Consider the following 18,679-nt stretch of genomic DNA (forward strand, 5'->3'; position numbering starts at 1 on the left):
GTTACCTCTCGGCACACAGCTGCAATCTGTCCTTCATCCATGCAGGTCTCTGTCACAACATCTGTCAGGGAGCCTCCTGCCAAGTACTCCATGACCACCCAGAGCTCTTCTCCTACAAGGTAACTGAAGAGACAAACCAAGGCTTTAAAATCAGCACTTCTGAGCACACTACTGTTTCCCTGACCCAAATGCACTGGGGTTTAAAGACATCTTTGGAGTGCAGAGAAACCATGAGGCTTGAGCAGTCTACCTAACAGTGCTGAGGCACAGGTGGTACATGGGAGGATCTCACCACAGCCTGAAGGAGCAGAGAGAAGGGTGAGTGCAGAAAGTCAAGGAGAGAGGTAATGGGACAGCAGGCTACAAAAGTTTCTTGGCCATAAAAGCAAGGCTGAATTTTTCTGCCATGGAAAGGCCCCAGACTAAGATAGAGACCTGACCATACAAGCCCTGCTGCCACTGGCAGAGAAGGGGAAGAGCTACTAGTCAAGGGTGGGGTCCAAGCCTGCAGCCCAGACATTTGGCACTCAGCATGCCTTTGGAGGGCTCTTGCATCAGAAGAGGTGTCTGGGAGCTGTGTTGTCTACAGCTCCCTGAAAGGAGGTTGCAGTGAGGTGGGAGTTGGTCTCTTCTCCATAGTATCAGGTGATAGAATGAGAGGAATTGGCCTGGAATTGTGCCAGGAGAAGTTGAGGTTGGAGATTATGAAAAAAAAATCCATTTGGAAAGAGTGGTTAGGGATTGGAACAGGCTGCCCAGGGAGGTGGTGGAGTCACCATCCCTGGAGGTGTTCAAAAAGTGTGTGGACATGGCACTTTGGGACATGGTTTAATGGCCATGGTGGTCTTAGGTTGATGGTTGGACTCAGGGATCTTAGAAGTCTTTTCCAAGTGAAACAAGTCAATGATTCTGACATCCTCCTGTCCTAAGCAGCTGCCTACTTTACCTAGGCCCAGGGACACAATCCTGGGTGGCACAATGGCTGGCTGCCCATGAACAACTGAGAACAAACACTTTTTTTCTTTTTTTTTTTTTTTTAAGCACTATGTATTTGAAATTCATCTCAACCTTTTCGATGCTACCAAACTAGCTAGGGATTTTTGTCTGAAAAATTCAGAACCATTTGTAAGAGCAAATGAGAACATCTTGCTGGATGCTGAAAATATAAAAAGATAGCCCCAAAGGGCAGGTCTTGTCCAAGAAGGCCTGTGAGAAGATGAGGAGGAGACAGCTGAAGTGAAGGCAAGTTTTCTCAACTATTAAGATGTTCTTCTCTGCTGGGAGTGTTGTGCTCATGTCTAAAGATAGAAGACCTGGGATGATTACCTCAGCATTAACTCATTTTAGAAAAAAAAAAAAACAAACCCAAACCACCAACCACTTCTGCCTTTTGGGACCCATCTGGAAAAACATCAACACAATCTTCCATGACTGATCCACGAGGATAACACATTCCTGAAGGAAGGAATCATCAGCTTGAAAACTTGAGAACCCATTTTCTCAGCCTATCCTCCCATTTTCAAAGTGAGTGGACAAATGAGTCAAGAGAGAGGACAGAGAATCTAATTAAAGACTTCTGCTGGCATTAGAGTTCCTCCAACACACACTTGCTTTGCTCTGAAACACTGAGCCTGCTGAAGAGCGAACTTGCTAGAAGTCAGAGGCAAAAAGCTGGAGAGGTTCTAGGGAACAATTAGCTAAAAAGCAAAAGTGAAACAGAAAGAAGTTGTTGAGCCCAAATTAGCATGGAAGGTAGACAGAGATGAGTCAGACATCAGGGAAGTGGGCAGGAGGAAAGCTTTGACCTCCAAAGGCCACCCTGCCAACACCTGAGCTGATCAAGCAACTTCCTCAAAAAGAGAACTGTAGTCTGAGCTGTGTTACAGAAGCATTATGAAGAGCTGTTAATATCAAAGACATTTGATATTAAATGTCTGAAGACTCTGCAGGGAGGTAGAGCCTGGAGTTTCTTTCAGGGTACAGAGCCCAAGAGCACAGGGCTATGCTCCTGGAGCAGAGAGGTCTCCAACTCCCAACAGAAGCTGATTCACTGGCAATTACTTTGCTGGCAGCAAAGACTCCAGCAAAAGCAGTAGCTCCTGCACAGCAGCCCCTCAGAGTGAGAGAGGAGCAGAACTGCTTTCAGAAGCACTCACAGAATCACAGTTTGTTTTGGTTGGAAAAGACCTCCAAGACCATCAAGTCCAACCATCAACCTAACACCAGGATGGCCATTAAGCCATGTCCCCAGGTGCCATGTCCACACATTTCTTGAACACCTTCAGGGAGAGTGACTCCACCACCTCCCTGGGCAGCCTGTTCCAATGCCTGACCACTCTTTTTACCTGATATCCAACCTAAACCTCTCCAGGCACAATTTCAGGCCATTTCTACTCTATGGATCATCTACTTTCTGATGGGTGCTGAAAACCATTCTGTCACACCCTTCCTTCCTGCCCCTACACTTCTTCATCACTTCTACCAAACCAGGCTCTCTCCAAATCTCGTCAGCACCCTTGAGTCAGTGTCACCCTGGGCATCACAACACATCCCTTCCCTGCCAGCAGCAGTGGGAGCCCAAATCCATTTGACTGTAAGGATGGGGTCAGCAGGAGCTTCACCACTCCTATGTGACAATCTCTAGGTTGCACCTGCTGGGAGCAAGCTGGTATCTCTTCACAGCCAAAAGGGACTGAGAGAGCCAAGAACCCCACTGTGAACCAAAGCTGTGCCATGAGCAGCCAAAGGCACATGGCAAGACCCAGGCACCTCAATAACTGAGAGATGAGATACAACACACAGGGTGGTGGAACAAACTGTGGCTCCTCGCCAGCTGCCACCAAGCAACTATCATCTCAGAAGACTGAGTGGTAGCCTCTCAGGGATCTTTACACTCTAGGCACAGCAGAGGCAAGTTTTAGCCACTGAGCTTCCCACTGTAGGCGTGACTCACAGAATCAGCCAGGTTGGAAGAGACCTCAAGATCAAGTCCAACTGATCACCCAACCCTAACTAATCAACTGGACCATGGCACTAAGTGCCTCATCCAGTCTCTTCTGAAACACCTCCAGGGACATTCACCCCACCACCTCCCTGGGCAGCCCATTCCAATGGCCAATCTCTCTTTCTGGGAAGAACTTCTTTCTAAGATCAAGCCTAAACTTCCCCCTGCACAGCTTGAGACTGTGTCCTCTTGACTGTTGCTGGTTGCCCAGGAGAAGAGACCAACCTCTACCTGGCTACAACCTCCCTTCAGGTAGTTGTAGACAGCAATGAGGTCTCCCCTGAGCCTCCTCTTCTCCAGGCTAAACACCCCCAGATCCCTCAGTCACTCCTCACAGCACTTGTGCTCCACACCCCTCACCAGCTTCGTTGCCCTTCTCTGGACAGTTCAAGCAACTCAACATCTTTCTTGACTTGAGGGGCCCAGAACTGACTCAAAACCACTCTCTCAGCAGTTCTGGAGACACCACCAGGAAGCCCATACATCTACATGCTGCTCTCCATGGCTCAGCATGGTGTTGCACCTTGTCAGCTACAGTCACCTTCCAAACCAAGACTAACAGTAAAAGCAAGCTGATGGAAGTCTTTGGGGAAAAAGGAGGTGGGCTACAGCTTTCTCTTGCTTCATCTGCAAGAGCAAGTCATGCTCCTGTAAGCTGTTCCTCAGCTTCCATGTAGGAAGGTGTCCACCAAGCCCCTCCTGTCACAAACACAGATCAGTCAGTCCCAGTCCTTTTTAACTGATAAAGTTGGGTTGCCCACAAGATCATTCATTACAGATTTCTGCACCAGGAACATGCCTCCAACATGCAAAGCTGAAGTTAGCATGGGAAGAGAGCAGTGGTATCTCCTAGCATGGCTGTCATGAATCTTCAGCTTTATTCATGGACCTTCCAGCCCTACTTGTGTTTGTGGCTGGGGTGAAGGTAACAGTGGCTACCACTTAAAGAAGTGAGGATTTGTGGGGCTTGTTAGATTAAGGAGAGCTCTTCAGAAAGAAAGAAACCAAAGGGCAGGAGTTTGCTATGCCAGACACCGGGCATCTGGTGCCTGTGTTTAGAAGCAAGGCTCTGAAGGTCTCTTTCACACACTGGAAGGAAACTGACACCTCCAGAAGGTAACTCAGCACAAGTGGCTGCTTGTCTGCAGGAGAAGAGTAGTGTCACTGTCTGCAGAGCAAGATGATTCTAAATTCAGCTCCTGAGCACAGCTGAATGAGGGCACGTTAAATTAAATGTCACAGCACACCTTTGTGCAAGCCTGGCCACACATGCTGCAGCAGAAAAGCTGTCCTCACCACCAGCAAGTAGGACAGGCAAGTAGGAAAGGACAGAGTGCAGGACACCCTTGCATAAGGGCAGGAGCTGAGGTAAAGAGAAGAGAGAGAGCTGGGTCATACTGCAACCATCTTGCAGCTCCCCTTAGGGCCTCAGAAGGGGAGGCACTGCCACAAATGGAACCACAAAAAGGAAACCAGGTCCCACAGTGGCAAGTGCATCTTAGAATCAGAGATTCATGGAATGGGTTGGGTTGGAAGGGACCTTAAAGATCATCTAGTTCCAATCCTCTTGCCATGGGCAACTAGCCCAGGTTGCTTAAGGCACTGTCCATCCTGGCCTTGAGCACCTTCAGGGAGGGGGTATCCACAACTTCCCAGGGCAACTCTTTCCAGTGTCTCACCACCCTCTGTATAAAGAATTTCTTTCTAATTTCCAGTCTAAATCTACCCTCCTAATGCTTAAACCCACTCCCCCTCATTCTATCACTAACACCCTTTTATAAAGTCCTTCCCCAGCTTTCTTTTAAGCTGCCTTCAGGTACTGAAAGCCTTCCTTGTTCTTCCTTCTGTGACAGCAGTAGATAGAAGTCAGCAAGTGTTCAAACATCAGCTTTATTGAGCACTCAGGAAGCAAACAGACAGATTAGACTAGGCAGGAGGGACACAGCTCCACAGCAACAACATCCAGCAGTTGGGAGGCTAAAGAGGCACAAGAGGCACAAGAACCTCCCTCTTCTTCCTAGTTGCTGCTCTGTCCATTTGCAGCACTCAGACAAAAGCTAATCCCTCTGAAAAAAGGATTAGTGAGAGAAAGTAGGATGACAAAAGCAGCAGCTTTTGTTGCTGGAAGTTTGAACAAGGCAGCAGGACGTGCAGCTACCCTGCAGCTGGGATGTTCTGGCTAGAGAAGGCAAGTGCATGTAGGCAGTGAGGCTGTCTCTGATGGGAAGAGTGTGTCTCACAAACAGTTTTGCCTCTAATCATCCATGAGAAACAACCAGTTTCAGCCCAGATGCAGCTCTTAACTCTTCTTTACCACTTGTTTTGCCTTACACAAGAAAAATCCCTCTGCTCTTTGTAAGGAGAGGGTGCCTGCCCAGCATCACTTCCCTCTGCCCACACCCCTTCCACAACATCTCAGGAGCAGACTTTCTGTCCCTTCAACAAAGCAGCTCTTTGCAGCCACATATGGGACACAGCACCTTATAAATTCAGCATCACAACTACTGCTGCAGTACACAAGAAGAGCTCAAACATTAAAAGCCTGTTACAGAGACTTGTTAAAGAACCACCTGATAAGATCTTGAAACGTATGCAGAGCAAATGTGTGCAAAGAGAGACAGGGAGCTGCTAGAAAGTCCAATGGGGAGCCACCAGGATGCTTAGGGGACTTGAGCATCTCCCCCATGAAGAGAGACTGAGAGCCCTGGGGCTGTTTAGTCTGGAGAAGAGAAGACTGAGAGGGGGTCTCATCAATATCTATCAATATCTGAGGGGTGAGTGTCAAGTGGAGGGGGCCAGGCTCTTTTGGGTGGTGCATAATAAGAAGCCAAGGAACAATGGATACAAACTTGAGCAGAGAAGATTTCAGCTCAACATGAGGAGAAACTTCTTTACAGTGAGGGTGACAGAGCACTGGAACTGGGTGCTCAGAGGGGTTGTGGAGTCTCCTTCTCTGGAGACTCTCAAAACCCACCTGGATGCATTCTTGTGTGGCCTGCCCTAGGTGATCCTACTTCAGCAGGGGAGTTGGGTCCAGTGATCTCTGGAGGTCCCTTCCAACCCCTATCATTCTGTGATTCTGTGAAATGCTCCCTCAGATTTCCAGAAAGAGATTCTAGGTGACATCCCTATGCATCAGCACATGTTAGGGGCTGACTACTGGAAAGCAGCTCCATGGAGAAGGACCTTGGAGTCATTGTCAACTTATTGTCCACCATGAGAGAGCAATGTGCCCTTGCAGACCAGAAAGCCAATGGTATCCTGAGGCACATTAAGAGTGTGGCCAGCAGGTCAAGGTAGGTTCTCCTTCCCATCTACTCTGCCCTGATGAGGCCTCATCTGGAGTATTGTGTCCAGTTCTGGGCTCCCCAGTTGAAGAGAGACAGGGAACTACTGGAGAGAATCCAAGAGAGGCTACAAGGCGGATTAAGGGATGATTAAGCCTTTATGAGGAAAGGCTGAGAGACCTGGAGCTGTCAATGTTTACCAATACTTTATGGCTGGGTGTCAAGAAGATACCAGTCTCTTTTCACTGGTGTCCAGTGATAGGACAAGGGGCAATGGATGCAAACTGGAACACAGGAAATTCCACTTCAACATAAGGAAAAACACTTTACTGTGAGAGTGTTGGAGCACTGGACCAGGCTCTCCAGAGAGGCTGTGGAGTCTCTTTGGAGACTTTCAAAACCCACCTGGACTACAGGTGCAGCCTGCCCTAGGTGAACCTGCTTTGGCAGAGGGATTGGACTAGATGATCTCTGGAGGTCCCTTCCCACTCCTACCATGCTGTGTTCCCTCCATTAAAAAATAAAAGAGCTGCCAAGCCTAAAACCTGCAGCTCACCCTTTCTAGCCACTCTTTAGCTACTGTCACAGTTTGAAGGGGGAACTTCAGCCTACTCCCTGTCTACAAAGATTGAAAGTAAAATAAATTACCATTGGGTACAAAAGAAAAACAATGATAAGGTCTATAGAATTCATTGGAATCTATAGAATATAGAATATTCTATAGAGCAGATTCTATATAGAGCAGATTCTATAGAATATAGAATATTCTATAGAGCAGAGGCATAAACAGTTCTTTCTCTCTTCTCCTCCTGTCACTTCTGCTTGCAGCTTTCCTCTCTCTCCCTCTCCCATGGCTTTGCCAGGGGTATCTGTTTTGACTACTGTGTGAGGTAACAGGAAGGAGTGAGGGAAGAGGTGAATGATTCCCTTGGATCCATCCAGGGAGGTTCTGAGGAGTTTGTGTGTTGTTTATAAATTGTAAAGATAGACAGATAGATAGATAGATAGATAAGATAGTACATACATTGTATATTTTGTACATATTCATTGCATTTCATATTTCTAGATTGTAGTTTGCTTGTAAATAGAGCTTCATTTGCTTCCATCCCAAACTGAGCTGGTCTGGCAATTTTATTTTTGGGGGTAGTTCTCCAGATGAGTTGGGGGGGTAATTTCAACCCATCACAGCTACAAATCTGGCTCATCAGGAATGCCAGACTGATGTTGAGTGCAGCAGACTGGAGCTGGCTATATCTTACCTTTAACATGAGGTGAAGGACAGGTTTGAGAGAGTGTTATGTTGATGGTGAACACAGTCACAGAATGGTTGAGGTCAGAAACAACCTTAGAGATCATCTACTCCAATCTCCCCACCATGGGCAGGGATGCCTCTCAACTGGACTTGTCTGCTCAAGGCTTCATCCAGACTGGCCCTGAACAGCCCCAGGGAGGAGGTACCCACAACCTCCCTGGACAACCTATTGCAGAGTCTCATCACTCTTGTACTGAAGAACTTCCTCCTAAGAGCCAGTGTAAACCTACTCTCCCTCAGCTTCAAACCATTCCCCTTGGTCCTGACTCAAGACATCCTTATGAAAAGTCCCTCTGCAGCCTTCCTGTAGGTTCTCTTCAGGTATTGGAAGGCAACACTTTCAGTACACCCCAGATTTCAGTGCTGACAGTTTGGGACTGCTTCCTGGCATTCAAACAGGGGAGATAGAACAGTTCCTTGTTGGGACATCTCCCTGCCCCCAGAGAAACACATTTACTAACTGCTCTTTCCAAAGCAGTCAGCCTGCAAACAGCTGATGACAGCAGCCCTGCTACCATCACCCTCAGCATTAATATCCTGTGGGGAAGAGCTCTCACAGCCACATTTCTCTGCAGACCTGGGCATTTTGTTGCCTTGAGCTACAGCAACCAGAATTTTCATGGCTACATGTGTGTGTTTTGCATACAGTTTTCACACACTGCAGCAGTCACTATGCTGCTTGATTCTGCTTTGTTATTGTCATAGCCCAAGGACTGCTGGAGCAAGTGCAGAGGAGGGCAACAAAGCTGGAGAAGGGCCTGGAGAATAAATCTGATGTAGAGGGACTGAAGGAGCTGGGGATGGTTAGTGTGGAAAAGAGGAGGCTGAGAGGAGACCTCATTGCTGTCTACAACTACCTGAAAGGACATTGTGGAGAGGCTGGTGCTGATCTCTTCTCACAGGCAATTAGTGATAGAACAAGAGGGAATGGCCTCAAGCTGCCACTGGGTAGGTTTAGACTGGACAGGAGGAAAAAAATTTTCACAGAAAGAGAAGTCAGGCATTGGAATGGGCTGCCCAGGGAGGTGGTTGAGTCCCCAACCCTGGATGTGTTTAAAGGTCATTTGGATGTGGTGCTTGGGGATATGGTTTAGGGGTGAGCCTTGTAGAGTAGGGTTATCAGTTGGACTTGGTGATCCTGAGGGTCTCTTCCAACCTGAATGTTTCTGTGATTCTGTGGTCAGCTCAAGAACAAGCAGGACAGGTCTTGAGTGCAGCTCTTGCAGTAAGGAGAAGCAAGGATTATTTAGCTTAGATGTTAGGAAAATTTTCTTTGCTGAAAGAGTGGTCAGGCATTGGCAGAGGCTGCCCAGGGAGGTGGCAGAGTCACCATCCCCAGAGATGTTCAAGAAATGTGTGGACATGGCACTTTGGGACATGGTTTAATGGCCATGGAGGTCTTAGTTTGAAGGTTGGCCTCAGTGATCTTGAAGGTCCAATCAAAACAATTCTATGATTCTGTGATTCAAGGAAGAGCTGTCCCATATGGATGTAAAATGGAGTGCCACAGCATATGTGTGAGCCCACAAACCAGGCCTGAGCTGGAATAGCCCCATTCCCTCTGCCTTCCAAACAGTTCTCACATCTACATCAGGTCTCCTTTTCTCCTCAGTGAAGAGTGGCTAGAAGGCTGTCCAGCAGAAAAGGACCTGGATGTTGTTCAACATCCCAGGTGGGCCAAGAAGGCCAACAGCATCCTGGCCTCTCTCAGAAACAGTGTGGCCAGCAGGACCAGGGAAGTGATCGTGCCCCTGGACTCAGCACTGGTGAGGCTGCACCTCAAATACTGGGTTCAGGTTTGGGCCCCTCACTATGAGAAGGACATTGAGGTACTGGAGCTTGTCCACAGAAAACTAATGAAGCTGGTGAAGGGACTAGAGCACAGGTCTTCTGAGGAGCAGCTGAGGGAACAGGGGCTGTGTGGACAGGAGGAAAGGAGTCCCAGGGGAGACCTTCTCACTCTAGAACTCTCTGAAAAGAGGTTGGAGCAAGGTGGGGGTCGGTTTCTCCTCACAAGGAATAATCAAAGGACAAGAGGAAATGACCTCAAGTTGCAGCAGGAGAGGTTTAGGTTAGGCATTAGGAAAAACTTCATCACCAAAAGTGTTGTCAAGCCCTGGAACAGGCTGCTCAGGGAAATGGTGGAGTCACCAACACAAGAGGAATTTAAAAGAGATGTAAATGTGGTGCTGAGGGACAGGGATTAGCAGTGGACCTGTCAGAATTAGGTTTACAGTTGGACTTGATGATCTTAAAGGTCTTTTTCAACCTAAACACTTCTGTGGTTCACACCTGCAAGGAAGCAGCTTTGCTTGGCTATGTGTCACATGTCATTCACCCTTGTCACTGTCATGTTACTGGGCAGAAACCCTCAGTGGACAGCCACAGGGACAAGATTACCATCTAACCCTAGAAGGAGCTTGCTCTTGTAGAAGGAGAGCATCATCATTGCTCAGTAGCAGAAGAAAGAAGAAGAAGAAGAAAGCAAAGAAATAACACATTTCAAACTATTTCCATTTCTTCTCTAGTGGCAGGAAGGAAATGGCTCCTTGTGTCCAATTTGGCAAAGGAGAGAGCTGAAAAGCAGAGTCCTGATACTGTTACTGCCTGTGCTGCCAGCATCTGTGAGAGCTTGGATGTCCCAACTACATCTCCTTCTCCTAGGATATGGAGAGACATCACAGAAATACCACAGAATTGTCCAGGTTGGAAGGGACCTCAAAGATCATCCAGTTCCAACCCTCCTGCCATGGGCAGGGACACCTCAACCTAGATCAGGTTGCTCAGAGCCACATCCAGCCTGGACTTAAAAACATCCAGGGATGAAGCTTCTACCACCTCCTTGGGCAACCTGTTCCAGTGTCTCACAACTCTCATGGTGAAGAACTTCTTCCTAACATCCAATCTGAATCTCCCCTCCTCTAGTTTTGCTCCATTCCCCCCAGTCCTATCACTACCTGACACCCTGAAAAGTCCCTCCCCAGCTTTCTTGTAGCCCCCTTCAGATACTGGAAGGCCACAATGAGATCTCCTCAGAGCCTTCTCTTCTCCAGACTGAACAGCCCCAACTCTCTCAGTCACCAATCCATCCACACCATTGCACTAAGCAATGTGAGGTTGTCCTATACCCGCATTAAGCTGTGACAGAATCACTTACAGACAGTGACAAGGAAGCATTTTCCAGAGTCAGTGAACACTTCAAATCATGACATACCTGTCCAAGTAGTTGACAATGTTGGGGTTTTTGTTTTCCCTCATCACGAGGATTTCATTTATAATCAGTTCTTTTTTGGGCTGCTGCTGCAAGTTCATCTGTTTGATGGCAACCTGCAGTGAAGAAAGACCAAATAAAGCATTATTACAGATGTACCCTGGAAATTCATGATGATTATTTTAGTCCAACATTCATACTATCATAGAATGGTAGGGATTGGAAGGGATCTCCTGAGATCACCTAGTCCAACCCCCCTGCTGAAGAAGGATCACCTAGAACAGAGGACAGGTCACACAGGAACACATCCAGATGGATCTTGAGAGTCTCCAGAGAAGGAGACTCCACAACCTCTCTGGGCAGCCTGTTCTAATGCTCCATCACCCTTACAGTAAAGAGGTTTTTCTTCATGTTGAGGTGGAACTTCCTGTGCTCCAGTTTGCATCCACTGCCCCCTGAAACAGGACACCCCTGAAAAGAGACTGGCCCCTTCTGCTTGACACATGTCATGTGAAGCAGGAAAGCACCTTTTCATCACAAGCTGCTCAGTCATCTAGGAACTCTGCAAGTTCCTGCAGCTGGTCCACACAGGATGAAATTCTTTACTGTGAGGGGGGTGAAAGACTGGAACAGGCTGCCCAGGGAAGCTGTGGATGCCCCATCTCTGGAAATGTTCAAGGCCAGGTTGTATGGGGCTTTAAGCAACCTGGTCTAGTGGAAGGTATCCCTGCCCATGGCAGGGGCCTTGGAATTAGGTGATTTTAAGGTCCCTTCCAACCCAAACCATTCTGTGATTCTGTAGTTCAGAAGCTGGAAAAGGGGGTGAAGGAGTTTCAGCAAAAAGCCCAATTATGAAATTCACTGGTGGATAACCCTGACTTTGTAGAAATGCAAAGCAAGCACACACTGCTGCAGACTTCCAGAAATATATTTGGAGCAATGCATGCACTTCCCTCTTTAAAAATCCTCCATCTAGCAATAATGGTTTCCACTGACACTGCATTTCCATCACAACTCGTTTATTATGCAAGCATGCAGTATGCAGGACACTTTTCAATATTTGGGAGGGAAAGAAAAGAAAAAGACAGAAAGACATTCCTTGTCTCTCAGTTGAAGGGCAGAAAGCAAGTGAGCAAAGGGTGGGAGAGGTTTATTTTTGTGCAAGTCAGGTAGTGTAAGTGTAGGAAGTAAAGGAGCAGAGGGTATATAAAAGAGTTTTAATGGTGACAAGTAGAAATCTTGGGGATGAAGATATCACAGAATGCTAGGGGCTGGAAGAGACCTTTGAAGATCACTAAGTCCAACCCTCCTGCCAGAGCAGGATCACCTAAAGCAGATCTCACAGGAGCAGGTCCAGGCAGGCCTTGAAAATCAACAGAGACTCCACCACCTCTCTGGGCAGTCTGTTCCAGTGCTCTGCCACCCTCACAGCGAAGAAGTTCCTTCTCATGTTTAGACAGAACTTTCTGTGTTCATGTTTCTGCCCATTACCTCTTGTCCTGTCACTGGGGGACCACTGACAAGAGTCTGGCTCCAGCTTCCTGACACCCACACCTTAGATATTTGTAAGAATAAGAGATATAAACTTCTGCTGAGGAACCATCCAGTCTGAACATTTGCTTCTAGCCTTTGTGGCCACAGAAGGATTCTGTACGAATATGAAATAACTCCAAGAAATCAAAAACACTTGGGAAATCATTTTTCCAGTTCTCTGCTCAGACCACTGGACCATGCCTCATTAGTAAGGAAATAAATACCTCAATTAAAAATCAGATGGCATGAACCCCTGAAAGACTGTCTTTATTTTGTAGCATCAGCTTGAACTTTTAGCACACAAACCAAAATGCCCTGCTATGGTATTCTGGTAGCACTTACCTCCTGGCCTGTAGCTACATCCATTGCTGTGTAAACTGTACCTGAGGCTCTAAAAACAAAAAAAAGAGAGAAGAAAAAAAGCCAACATTGACCAGTGCCTCATAGTAAGACTGAAAGCTTCCCACTTGTCTCTTTGTAGTGTTCTCAGTCCCATTCCTTTTCATGCATGAATTGCAGTGGTAAATAGCATCTGAAATATTTTTCTGAGCCAAGACTGCTGTTGGAGAAGAAGTCAGAGAATTTTTGGGGAACAAAGCTCCTAATAAGGGACACTGTGGTCATCCAAACCTTTACTTGTAGCAAGGGTAATGTAACACAGCTTGTAACACAGCTTGTAGGACCATGAGTTGATCCCATCTAAACTGGCATGACCACACTGCCCTGGCTTGCAGACTGCCCAACATGATTTAGGAGCAGATAGGACCAGCTAAGGTAAACAAATGTGGCACCTGTAGTGAGGGAAGCTGGCATCTGAGCCTCAGCACAGGGAGCTCACAGCAGATCTCTGTGATTTGCACTCATTTGCCTCACTGCAGCCTCTCCCCCAACCTCTACTTTCCCTCTGCCCTGCCAACAGGGGGCACAACATCCATGTCAAGGAGAGTTGATTCAGAAAGCAGAGCTGTAATTTGGAGATTGTCTTGCATGTTGAAGAATCATACAATCATAGAATGCTTCAGGTTGGAAGGGACCTTCAGAGGGACCTTTATTCCTTCTCTGCTTGCAGCTGACCATTTAATGGCATTCTCTTATATTACAACACAATCACACACACAAGAAAAAAAAACCAAAAAAACAAAAACAAACAGTCCCTGCAACTCAAGACTTTGCCAGGAAATGGGAAAAGGGCTGGGAGGGGGTAGAACCTACCAAAACAACCAAAACCCAGAAAAAAAATACAAAAGAAAATTAAAAATCAAGCAAGCAAGCAAACAAACAAACAGGCTGAGGGGAGACCTTAGTTCTGTACAGCAAAGGGAGGTTATAGTGAGGTGGGTGCTGGTCTCTTCTCTCAAGTAAGTAGTGATAGGACAAGAGGAAATAGCCTCAAGTTGTAGGAGGGGAGGTTTAGGTTGGATATTAAGAAACATTTCTTTACTGAAAGAGTGGTCAGGCATGGGAACAGGCTGCCCAGGGAGGTGGTGGAGTCACCATCCCTGGTGGTGTAGACAGGGCACCTGGGGACATGGTTTAGTGGTCTTGGTAGTGTTAACAGTTGGGCTTGATCACCCCACAGGTCTTTTCCAACCTTAATGATTCTATGATTCTATGAAAATAAACTCTCCAAAGCATCACTCACAGTTTTTCCAGCAAGCTAACTTAGCCTGGTTTCAGTGTTTCCTTTTCTGCACAAGGAAAGGTACAGGACAGAGAATATACTAACCCTTGTCCAATCTTCTCAAAGCATGTGTACTTCTTTTTTGGATCTCCCACACTCACAATACTTCCTGGGGAAAAAAAAAAAAAAACAAACATCAAAACCCATGAGGATTTTGTAAGTACTTTCTCATGCAGCTTTAAGTACCAAGGAGCAGCCCCAGGTCCACAGCAGGCTCCACTGAGCCTTCTGAAGCACTCCTTAGGAATCCAGAAGCACACAAACACCAAGGAAGTCCTCAATTAATTACACACACACCAGCTGAGGCATCCCCCTCACAGGTATTTCCCTTCAAAACATGAACTTTCAGTACCTTTCATGTTCACAAGCAGCTGGTGACTGCACACTACTAGGCACAGGATGGGGATACATGGCTCCCATGTATGCAAATACAATCATGTGCTGGAAACCTCAGCACAAAAGACATGGATGTGCTGGAGTGGGTCCAGAGGCCACAACAATGATCAGAGGGCTGGAGAACCTCTGCTGGGAGGAGAGGCTGAGAGAATTGGTTTTGTTCAGCCTGAAGAAGAGAAGGCTCTGGAGACACCTTATTGAGGCTTTTTAGCACTTAAAGCTGCCCCCATTCCTGGAGGTATTTAAGGTGAGGCTCAACAGGGCTCTGGGCAACCTGATCTAGCAGAGGATGTCCATGCTGACTGCAGAGGGGGTTGGACTGGATGACTTTGGAGGTCCCTTCCAACCCAGACCATTCTATAATTCTATGACTAAAAAGATAGGGGCAGACTTTTTAGCAGGGCCTGTTGTGACAGGACAAGGGATGATGTTTTGAAACTAAAAGAGAAGAGATTTAGACTAGATCAAAAGAAAAAGAGAAATTCTGCTGAGGGTGATGAAACACCAGTCCTGGATGATCAGAGAGGGTGGTAAATGCCACATCCCTTGAAAAAAATCCAGGTCAGGTTGGACAGGGCTCTGGGCAACTTGATCTGGTTGCAGATGTCCCTGCTGACTGTAGGGGGGTTGGACTAGATGACCTTTAAAGGTCCCATCCAACCCAAAACATTCTGTGACTCTGTATGAACCTGCAACTTGAAGTCACCCCTAACTTCACCACACTGGATGATCTAAGATGCCCCTGCATGGCAATGTCCTCTGAATTTGTCCTCTGAGCAACACTCAGCTGCTCTTCCAGCACCCCACCAGGCAGTGGAGGTTTGGCAGCAGTTACCATGTGACTGCAGCATTATTAATTTTTCCTATGAAAAATTCTTCTGTGATTGTTGCCTAGGCCAGGCCAAGGGAAGCTTCACTCTGAAGGGTCTCTCAAGGTTCCCTTCCAGAGTCTTGCAAACCAGTTATTGGGTCAGTAATGGCTGTGGTTGTGCTGGTATTATAAACATCATAAATACTTTTGTTCTGACAGGGATTCTCATGAAATCTTTGGCTAGATCTCTGACAGACTGTTTGCTCTGAGATGAATGAGGTCACCAAATTCAGAGGACATTGCCATGCAGGGGCATCTTGCTTTGAAGAGCAACCCAAGGCAAATCTCAGCTCTTTCTCCCCTCACATGGCTGTTCAGCTTTCTCCTCCCTTGAGGTGAGGGGAAAGTTCTTCACAGAAAGAGTATTTGGCCAGTGGAATGTGCTGCCTGGGGAGGTGGTGGAGCCACCATTCCTGGAGGTGTTCAAAACCAGCTTGGATGTGGCACTTGGAGCCATGGTTTAGTTGTCAGGAGGTGTTAGGTATTAGGTAATAGGTTGGAGCTGATGATCTCTGAGGTCTTTCCCAATCTGATTGATTCTATGATTCTGTAAAGCAAGCATATTACTGCAGCCCTCAGAGAGAAAAGCACTTTGCCTGGTGTTCTGCAACACAGGACAGTCAGGGACCCCTCAGGCTCGAGGTGGATTTGGTGTCCACAAGGAACACAATGTTTTGTGTATGAGAGAAGGCAGATCCCAGAACAAGGGCAGGCTGCATAGTTGTGCCAGAGTCTTCTGAATTGCATCAGGGGCTGCCAAGGGGTAAATTGGAGAAGGTGACAAAAGGAGCATCACTGTAACTCAACACCCCTGTGGCAGCCAGGAATTGCACCCTTTTTAGGCTGAAGAAAGGAGAGCCAGCAATTCCTAGAGCTCAGCTGGGAGAAAGTCTCCTCTCCAACAGCAGCAGGGTGGCTAATAGGATCAAGGGATGCAGAGCTGCATCTGAGTCGGTGCTTGCAAGTCACTCAAGCTGCCAACATATGGTGCTGCCTTCATGGGGGTCTAGGAATGAGCCTTCAACAGATGTACATTGGCAAAGAAACTGCTCATGGTCATTAGGCCAAGAAATCTAGCAGCAAGCAGAGCAAGAGCAGGCTATTTTCTGATGCTGTTAGAGAGCAGCCAAACCCACAGGGTTTAGGGCAGAGAAAGGTAAAGCAAGGGAATATGGTCCATGGAAAGGAAGGTGGGAAGAGAGATCTGACTACAGAAACACCACTGTACAATTAGGGAGCAGTGCTGCCTGCCATGAGGAGGAGAAGCCTTTCTGAACAAGCATTCATAAATTTTCCCTCAAAGACTAACACAGGCTGAAAGTTCAGGCTGTGAGAAGAGCAAATGTTTCCCCAAGGCAGTGACAGGACCATGCTGCAGTGAGAAGAGGCAGCTACCACTTTTGCCCTGTTTAATGCAGTCACCTGTAAAATGGGTTAATGTTTCCTGCATCCCAGAGAGTCAGGTGAAGATTCATCAATACTTGCACCAAAGCTGTATTAAAGCTAAAAGGTGGAGATTTATCAACCTCCTTTTAACCTTTGGACATCTTCAGTATGTGTAGATATAGATAGGTAGGTAGGTAGGTAGACAGGCAGATAGGCAGGCAGATAGGTAGATAGGCAGGTAGATAGGCAGGTATAGATATATATAGATATATATGCTTTAAAACTTTAGTCAATATATTCACATTTCAAACCAAAACAAGTACTTTGCACAAGTACAACTCCACTGTCCTCAGTAGAAAAGAAACAGTTTACAACAGAATTCATACTTCATCACCACATCCAGAAGTTGTCACCTAACAGCAGTCACTGACTTTCACACACACACACACACAGGTATTTACAACAAAACCCTTCAGGGCTAAAGAATCAGCTCAGCACTGAACATCACTTGTTAGAGCAAGCAAGGTGTCAGAAGGTACATCTGCCTCCCAACTCTCTCTTAGAATCATAGAATCACAGAATTGTTAGAGTTGGAAGGGACCTCAAGGGTCATCTAGCTCCAACCCCCTAGGGGGGGCCAGGGACACCTCACACTAGAGCAAGTTGCTCAGAGCCACATCCAGCCTGGCCTTAAAAACCTCCAGGGATGAAGCTTCTACCACCTCCCTGGGCAACCTATTCCAGTGTCTCACCACCCTCATGGTGAAGAACTTCTTCCTAACATCCAACCTGAATCTACCCATTTCTATTTTTGTTCCATTCCCTCTAGTCCTATCACTACCTGACACCCTAAAAAGTCCCTCCCCAGCTTTCTTGTAGCCCCCTTCAGATACTGGAAGGCTACAAGAAGGTCTCCTCAGAGCCTTCTCTTCTCCAGACTGAACAGCCCCAACTCTCTGTCTGTCCTCATAGGAGAGGTGCTCTTCATTACAGAAAAGTCCAACCCCCCTGCAGCCAGCAGGGACGTCTTCAACTGTGTCCAGTTTTGAGCAATTCAAGAGAGACAAGGACCTGCTGTAGAGAATCCAATGGAAAGCCATGAGGATGCTTAGGGGACTTGAGCATCTCCCCTATGAAGAGAGACTGAGAGCCCTGGGGCTGTTTAGTCTGGAGAAGACTGAGAGGGGATCTGATCAATTCTATCAATATCTGAGGGGTGGGTGTCAAGTGGAGGGGGCCAGGCTCTTTTCAGTGGTGCACAGTAATAAGGAAAGAACAATGGAGACAAACTTGAGCATAGAAGATTTCAGCTCAACATGAGGAGAAACTTCTTTACAGTGAGGGTGACAGAGCCCTGGAACAGGCTGCCCAGGGGGGTTGTGGAGTCTCCTTCTCTGGAGCCTTTCCAAACCCACCTGGATGCATTCCTGTGTGGACTACCCTAAGTAACCCTGCTTTGGCAGGAGGGTTGGTCTTGATGATCTCTTGAGGTCTCTTCCAATCTCTAATGTTCTATGATTCTGTAAAACATCACTTTTTTTATGCCTACCACACTTCCTGTTTGCCCTCCCCAGCCACAACAAAATGGTTTGACCCCTTAATGGCACAAAGGTCCTGCTAATTTAGTGAACAACTGAGGCTGCTGGTTTGAGACACTGGTTGTGAGTTTTCCAACAGCAAGCAGCTGCAGTTAACCTGCCAGTAATTTAATTTAGACTTTATTGAGAGAAATGAGGTACTCAGATGGGATTTTTTAAGTTATACTCTCAGATAAAATTTTCCTTCATTCAGCTACTAGTATTTTCTTCATGAAATGCTGATCTTTAGGGCTATACCCTCAGCAGCAGCTTGACTAGAGAGGTGCTAACCCAATTTACTTCAGCTGACAAGCAACACATGTATGTAATTAATGTAGGATTAACAGTTCAAAGGATTAGAAAAGCTCTACCCTAACAAAAAAATTATCCCAGGCTGAGGATATCAATCAGGTGCACAGAA

The 18,679-nt window shown here is 46.9% G+C and overlaps 1 protein-coding gene across 8 annotated transcripts in view; it reads right to left on the reverse strand.

Moving 5' to 3' along the window:
* Positions 1-18,679, reverse strand: part of PAK1 (p21 (RAC1) activated kinase 1) — a 51,119-nt gene that overhangs the window by 12,505 nt on the left and 19,935 nt on the right. For 6 of the 8 annotated variants that reach the window (XM_054391482.1, XM_054391434.1, XM_054391457.1 and 3 more), the window contains 4 exons: positions 14,074-14,137; positions 12,690-12,738; positions 10,818-10,930; positions 6-123 (listed from right to left, as the gene is read on the reverse strand). In XM_054391482.1, coding sequence (XP_054247457.1) covers positions 6-123; positions 10,818-10,930; positions 12,690-12,738; positions 14,074-14,137 — 344 coding nt within the window. The remainder of the gene's footprint in view (positions 1-5; positions 124-10,817; positions 10,931-12,689; positions 12,739-14,073; positions 14,138-18,679) is intronic. The other 2 variants (XM_054391474.1, XM_054391489.1) reach the window with 2 other exon arrangements.

This window comes from Indicator indicator, chromosome 1 (genome assembly GCF_027791375.1).
Source record: "Indicator indicator isolate 239-I01 chromosome 1, UM_Iind_1.1, whole genome shotgun sequence".
Taxonomy (NCBI): domain Eukaryota; kingdom Metazoa; phylum Chordata; class Aves; order Piciformes; family Indicatoridae; genus Indicator; species Indicator indicator.